Below are 7,387 nucleotides of genomic sequence, written 5' to 3'. Positions count from 1 at the left end.
ATCACCCAATCGGGGATAGGTGTTGCTTAACATCGTTGCATACATGTACACATCTTACATAGTTGATGATATAATGCTTTGTGAGTTGACTCTTATAAAAACATGAGGTTTCTTATAAGATACATCTAATCTTGGTATGACTAAGGAGGTTACCAAACTTGTCTATATATAGTAGCCATGGTTGTTCATATCATAGGTCGGCCTATGTCGACCACCCTACGACTAGTCTAGATGGATTGAAGTGACCACATCACCTAACTGGGCATAGGTGTTGCCTAACATTGTTCCATACATATATACATACTTACATAGTTGATGATATTGTGCTTTGTGAATTGACTCTCGTAAGGACATGAGTTTTCTTTATTTCTTTTTGTGGTAAATTCACACATATAATGTCAAAACTGTTAACAATTTCATTCTTCATAAACCTATTCAAGTCATAACCTTATACTTTCAACACCAATGCTTTACTCACTTTATAAACTCATGTGACAACTAATCTTCCAAATAGATAATATAAAAAGATGAGAAATAACTTAATTGATTTGATATCTTACATAATAACAAGACTAAAATAGAGTTTAAATGAGAAATAACTTGATTGATTTAATATCTTGTAAATAGATAATAACAAAAGTAAAATAGAGTTTAGTTGAGAAATAACTTGATTGATTTGATTTGTTTTCAAGCTAGTTTTGAATCAAAGATGTATCAACAAGCAAGGAGAATTTTAAACATTAAAATTCAAGGGAAAGATAGTCAAGGCATGTATAAACAAGAAAGGATAATATTAAATATTGAAATTTAAGGGAAAGATATCTAGTCAAGGTAATTTTTGTAAATCTGTGTGGCATTGAAAATTGCTACATTTACTACTACACATACAAGCCTATATACCAGGGGTTGGCTGTTGTGGTTTTTGAGGGAGATAGTCAACTTTTTAGACACAAATGCAGGCCCTAGTAAATCGGGAAACCCAGACATTCTGGGTAAAAGCCCTAGAATTTTTGGGGTAATCTGAAAAAAATAGAACCCTAGAAATTTAATGATTCCCATTTCTCTAATTATACAACTAAGTGCTACCTCACTGATGACGTGCTAGATTGTAGGCATTTGTTATAATGCGAAAGAACAACCTAGCACAATATCAAGGCTATAAACTTAACAATAACATTGTTGTTTCAAAGATTGAAAGGCATCAAAAGTAATGAAATACAATAGCTTGCATGTTTAAGATAAGCACACTGTAAGTATAATGTTTCTTGTTATATGTAGTGCTGAAGAAAAAAAACACTTTCAACAATGAAAGTGTTTTTCTAAACTAGGGAAGGGCATGTTCCTTTATGATTATAATTTTAATGGGAGACTTGTGTGAAGAGAGCGCATAACTTCCGTACGTTGAAAATTGTTCATGGTGGCGGATGACAAGATTCTTGACGAAAATCTTTGTTTTTGTGCTAGGGTTTGTTGATAGCAATCTCAATCATCATACAACTAGAGCATGTTGCAGTTTTCCCTCCAGACATTGCTTCGTCAAGCTTCAACAAACTTTTCGGCATGTAAAATTGTTGAAGCAAAATTATTTATTTGATGAAGTCGATGCTTTGACTTGTCTGTCAATTTTTTAAATATGGATTGTGATGTTGATGCTACCTATTTATTTCAATGGGCAAAACAACCATTTTAGTGGATGGCACATACAGAAAATATAAAGAAAATGCCTGGTCAAAATGATAATTTCCTCCTCAACCATGGACAAAAAAGGATTCACAGTAAAAAGAGTTTCCACCGAGGGCTCGATGCCACCGAGTCCGGACAACCATGAGAGTTTGAAACGGCGCGTTACAAACTGTGGCTTGGCTGATATATGGTCTGCTTCTCATGCAAGCTTTGCACCTGCCGACGCTTAGGGTTCGTTTAACGAAAGTTTCAAGCTAGGGCTTTTACGCAACAGATTTCTGGATGGGTGCCGGACATAGCCGTGAGGGTAAGCTCGGCGACTCAGATTCCCAGGAGGAGGAGGAGGAGGAGGAGGAAGGAGGAGAAGAAGAGGCTCCATCGCCTTCTTCTTCATCCAAATCGAACTCGCAGAGCTTTGCTTCTGCGACCTCCAAAGAAGGCCTGCAAACGATCGATGCAAAGCTCGTTTCTCTCTCTTTGGGCGGAAAAAGGGGAGCTCAAGGTTCGCAGAAAGCAAAACTGTATCGCCATTTGGGAGGAAATACACCGAAAGCACAGTGGATTGTGGCCGAGAAGGCTGCATCTTGGGAGTTCATAAGAGATGGAGACGATGATGAAGAGGGCAAGAGTGATGATGATGATGGAGGGGCATGGAAGACATGGTTTCTTCTTGTTGGCATCAAGGTAAGGGCTTGTGTTGGTGAAAAGCTGCAGGTAAAGTTCTTTGAAGACCAGCTGCGTGTTGATTTTGTGCACTATGGGGTCTGGGCGCTGAAGTTTCCTTCTCCAGCAGACTACAGAGACTTCGACATAGAGTTTAGGAACTGCCTTTTTGAGAATACCTTCATGCTGGAGGCCACAGAGGAGAACAAGATCAAGGTCTTTGGGAAGGATTTCATGGGATGGGCTAGGCCAGAAGAGGCAGATGACTCTGTTTGGGAAGACGCAGAGGAAAGTTTTGAGGGCCCCCCAGGTTCTAAACCCTTGAGAGAAGACTATGTGGAGCCTTCAAAGGGGGTTATACAGAGCCTCACCATGGGAGCTCTAGACCATAGCTTCCTTGTCAGTGCAAAGGGCATTGAAGCAGTGAGAAACTTGCCATCTGGTATCCAAGGAAAGGGCGTTTCTGTTGCGTTTGGCAGGGCTGATACCACATCACCCACCACATCCACTACCCCAAAGAAGGCCATGCTCATCAAGAGAGAAAGCAACCTCATGGTTTTGAGCCCATCCAACCAAGGCACGCCCCATTCATTGGGAGTGCATCAGCTCGATGTTGGAACAGGTAAAGTTGTTGCGGAGTGGAAGTTCGAGAAGGATGGGACCCCCATCAGCATGAGAGACGTCACAAGTGAGAGCAAAGGTGCCCAGCTGGATTCTACAGGGTCCACTTTCCTTGGTCTGGATGATAACAGGCTATGCAGATGGGATATGCGTGACCGCCACGGTATTGTGCAGCAACTTGCCAGCCCGGTGCTGGATTGGGCAGAGGGTCATCAGTTCTCTCGGGGTACGAATTTCCAATGTTTTGCCACCACCGGAGATGGAGCCATTGTGGTGGGTTCTAAGGATGGAAAAGTACGTCTATATGGAACTACTTCCATGAGAATGGCAAAGACGGCTTTCCCGGGTTTAGGATCTCCTATTACACATGTTGATGTCACCTATGATGGGAAGTGGATTCTTGCCACCACGGATACCTACATGATTCTTATCAGCACAGTCTTTAAAGACAAGGATGGCAAGACAAAGACAGGCTTCACTGGTAGGATGGGAAACAACATTGCAGCTCCAAGGCTTTTGAAACTGAGTCCTCTAGACGTGCATCTTGCGGGGAAGAACTACAAGTTCCAGGGTGGACAATTCTCCTGGGTAAGTTTTCAATCCGCAGTGGAGCCATTTGTTAGGTGTGTTCATTTGCTATGGAGTAGAATGGGTTTTTGTTACACGTTAGTAGTTCCTATTATGTACCCTCTCTGGACGATTCTTTTCAATTGGTGTGTACTGTTTGCTAGCATCTTAGTGTGTGGACACTACTCTTTGTGTGTGATGAGGGCCACTGTGAATGCATTTTCTCTTGTTGATAGCAGGCTACATACCATTGTTGATTTTCAATGCCTTATCATAGTCTGACTTATAACGTGCAGAGTTTGCATGATAATGGGGTTGGGGTATGAGAGAGAGAGAGAGAGAGAGAGAGAGAGAGGGGGGAGGATGTTAATGTGTACCAGAGGCCATATATGACCTATGGGACTAAGTACATCAGTTATGGACTGAGAGTCCAGCAACAGCCATATGGCTTATGAAAAAAAGAAAACCGAGAGTAACGTCAATCAGGTGCCCATAGACGAAGAAGTCGATCCGGAGTGTGAACTTGGAACTGTGAATGTTAGCCAGCTCTTCATGAAGGAATGACACATTTTGCCGCTTTGCATGCCGTCTGCATCTTCTCTAACCCTGCTTCCTTTGGCTTGAGCTGTGCTTGTGTGAGTTCTTTGGTTTTCCATAGCTTCGTACCTTTGAGAGGCCAGGATTGCAATCCTTTCTTCTTTTTTGTTAATACTTTTGCATTAGATTAAAGAGATGGGTTTTACGTCCCATGTGATAATTGTTGTGGCGTTGGCCACTTTTGTGAATATCTCTATAAAGCTATTTTGCTTGAGGCACCACCCACTGGGAAGGCTTCCAAGTTGAACATTCAGAGCTAGCTCTTTCCTTTGTTGCTTTTCCTTGAGCTCGGGGTTCACTGGTTTTGCTGCCTTGTGCATGACTGTTGTCTCCTAGAGTATGGACTCCATTGCTTTGACCCGTGTGGAGACAAGTCCTTTTAGTGGTTCACGGAGAGTGGCCACCTCCTCCTCTGAGGGTGAGGTCTCTTTGACCTGAGAGAGAGACAGAGAGAGGAGAAGAAGAAGAAATGGAATGGCAATTTTTTGAGAGCTCATTGTGTTGATGCAGGTTACAGAGAGCGGCAAACAGGAGCGCAATCTAGTGGCTACAGTTGGTAACTTTACAGTAGTATGGAATTTCTGCAGAGTGAAGGAGAGCAATCATGAATGCTATCGTGTCACACGAGGATTGAAGAGCTGTTACTGCTACAGAATTATCCCAAAAGAAGAGTCTATAGTGGACAGCAAGTTCATGCATGACAGCTACTCTTCAATCTCACCTAATGCACCGTTGGTTGTTGCTACACCAAAGAATGTGAGCTCGTTCAATGTAGCCAGAGATTAGGTTTGTGGTATTCTCTTTATACTCACTGCTTGTGATGTTGGAAGAGCTAGATATGTGGACAAAGCTCTAAGGCTGTATGTAATTCATTGTTAATATTGTGTCTACCCTGTTTTGAAGGGGAAGGAATTTACAATTTATATCTAGCCTTGTTATAACAACCATCGGCAATACAGGCACACTTGTGGCCTCTCTCTCTCTCTCTCTCTCTCTCTCTCTCACACACACACACACACATACCCCCCACCCGGGGGCCCCTTCTCTTGTTTTCCCTTCTCAATCTTTCTTTCATCCTTTGAAGGCCTTCATACTTTGCAGCACCTCCCTGAGCCTTCAAAGGATGAAGGCCTTGAGGTGCTGCAACTCGTCACCATGCCGGCAGCACCTGGTCACCGTTGCTTCTTCCACGCCGTGCCCAGCACCTTTGTGTGAGTAAGGTCAGGTGGTTGTGGGAGCTAGACCAGAACTTTATCAGCAGTTAGACCAACCATTTGGCAGATGAGTGGCTGCACTCACTTCGCATTCTTTTCTTGACATTTTTTGTTATTTCAACAATACTTTGCATGTTAGTTGCTTTGCATTCTTTTTTTTTTGGCCATTTTTTATTATTTTTTAAATAACTGTGCGCTTTTATGAGATTATTGACAGATTTCACAAACTTATTTGTTACTTTTAGTGCAAGGTTTCGCCTATTACGGACAATCTAGTGTAGCAATAAGAAGAATCAATTCTCTTGAGAAAGCTTTGCATACCTAAGATCCCACAGTCGTGTCATACACCCAGCATATAATGGTTTTTGAAACTAATCTTCTTCGCTGGTAGTCGTGTCATACACCCAGCATATAATGGTTTTTGAAACTAATCTTCTTCGCTGGTAGGTTAAGCATGATTAAGCTCAAGAAAAGATTAATAATTGATTTCGTCAAATTCATTCATTGCATCAAGGTGTGAGCAGCAAACCCACCTTTAATTTAGCAGAGAAACATCACACTGGTATTTTCTTTCCTTATTCTTTTCTACACAAGCCACAAAGCAAGGCTCGGGGTATTGGAATCAAGTGTTCAAGCAATACTGCCCCAACCTCAACAGCGGAGCTGCGCAAGCATGCAAGCATCCATCACTTCTTAGAATACGCATCCATAACTTACTTAGGGTGTAGTGACATGACGAGCTGGGCCAAGGAAGTGATGTAGAATGCATCCTCCACAACTCCCTAGGGCCGAGCTTAAATAGTTTGAGGTTGGCTGCTCCTTAGAACATACATCCATGACTACTGAGAATGTAGCGACATGATGAGCTGGCCTTGCGTAGTGACTTCATATCATCCATAGTGACTTCAAATGCATCCATGACGAGCTTAAATAGTTTGAGGTGGCCACTCCTTAGATTATTCACTACTTAGAATGTAGTGACGTGATGAACTGGCCTTACGTAGTGATGTCAAATGTGTCCATCATGGCACCCTAGGGCTGGGCTCTTATGCACTAGAGCTTTGTACATTAGCAGCACAGACAAAAGACAACCTTAGCTTAGGAAGCATTGCATCGCATGGAGCAAACTCAGGAAGCATTGCATTGCATGGAGCAAACTTGCAAATTGAAGCACAGACAAGAGTTTGGTAACTACTAAAAAATAGTTTTGAGGAAAGGCAACAAATTGATTGGACACAACATTTTAACAGACCAGCATACCAAACAAAAGCAAGCCTTAGAGGAGGAAGAATGAATGATGATCTTAAAGCCAACAAGAAGCAATCCAAGGCACCTCATATTCAGAAAAAATCCAAAGCATACAAGCTGTAATAACTTCACAATTAAATAATGCATATTGAGCATAATTTGAAATGCTTACAAAACTGGATGTCTTATAATCCGATATAATGTTCAAGTACAAAGAAATAGAGTGACTATCTTTTGATGCAATTTTATATCTTGCATTTACTCAGTCCCAAAGCTCCAACTTGAGATAATGTTAAGTAGCTCAAACTTTTATAACTTCTATTAGTGGGAACATTGCATCTTTTCATTTCTTTGTCCTTGAGTATGTTGGCTGGTGTATGTTACCTGTTTTTAAAAGTACAAATGTATAATGCACATGTTCTGAATACTTATGTAAGGATGTGTAGGGTTACAAATAGCATCCTGGAAAACTTGTGAGGGAATGTAGAGCTGCAAACAGCATTCTAAAATGACAACCACAACACGATTTTCTGTGCCACTGGCTTGACGACAATCTTTGTTCCTTGCAGACAATTTTGATACACGAGTTTAAAAATGGGAGAGAGAGAGAGAGAGAGAGAGAGAGAGAGAGAGAGGGTAAAGTTTGCAGCCCATCAGACAAAAGATTGTACAAAATATGTGGTTACTGAGGTGGGAGATCAGAGGACATCCTCTAAAACCTAAACAAACTATCATGGTGTGAGAAAGAGAGAGACATGCCCTTACAGCAACGTGATTAGATATGCAGGTCTCAT

The 7,387-nt window shown here is 41.6% G+C and overlaps 1 protein-coding gene across 1 annotated transcript; it reads left to right on the top strand.

The window, feature by feature from the left end:
* The first annotated feature begins 1,858 nt into the window (after window positions 1-1,858).
* Window positions 1,859-5,104, top strand: LOC147641779 (protein CYPRO4-like). The gene is made up of 2 exons (XM_086799619.1): window positions 1,859-3,555; window positions 4,642-5,104. Exons 1-2 carry the CDS (start codon window positions 1,966-1,968, stop codon window positions 4,915-4,917), a joined length of 1,866 nt encoding a protein of 621 aa, XP_086655745.1. The 5' UTR covers window positions 1,859-1,965; the 3' UTR covers window positions 4,918-5,104.
* The last annotated feature ends 2,283 nt before the right edge of the window (window positions 5,105-7,387 follow it).

This window comes from Cibotium barometz, chromosome 1 (genome assembly GCF_041138505.1).
Source record: "Cibotium barometz isolate CiBa-2024 chromosome 1, ASM4113850v1, whole genome shotgun sequence".
NCBI classification, from domain to species: domain Eukaryota; kingdom Viridiplantae; phylum Streptophyta; class Polypodiopsida; order Cyatheales; family Cibotiaceae; genus Cibotium; species Cibotium barometz.
The sequence above is the reverse complement of the archived record's forward strand: the minus strand, read 5'-3'. Positions and strand labels throughout refer to the sequence as shown.

What these genes read in the sequence shown, in the direction of transcription:
- LOC147641779 (XM_086799619.1), top strand. Translation starts at nt 1,966, where the DNA reads ATGGGTGCCGGACATAGCCGTGAGGGTAAGCTCGGCGACTCAGATTCC. An exon ending in AGGGTGGACAATTCTCCTGG is followed by an intron (nt 3,556 to 4,641) that starts GTAAGTTTTCAA and finishes GTGTTGATGCAG; the next exon opens with GTTACAGAGAGCGGCAAACA.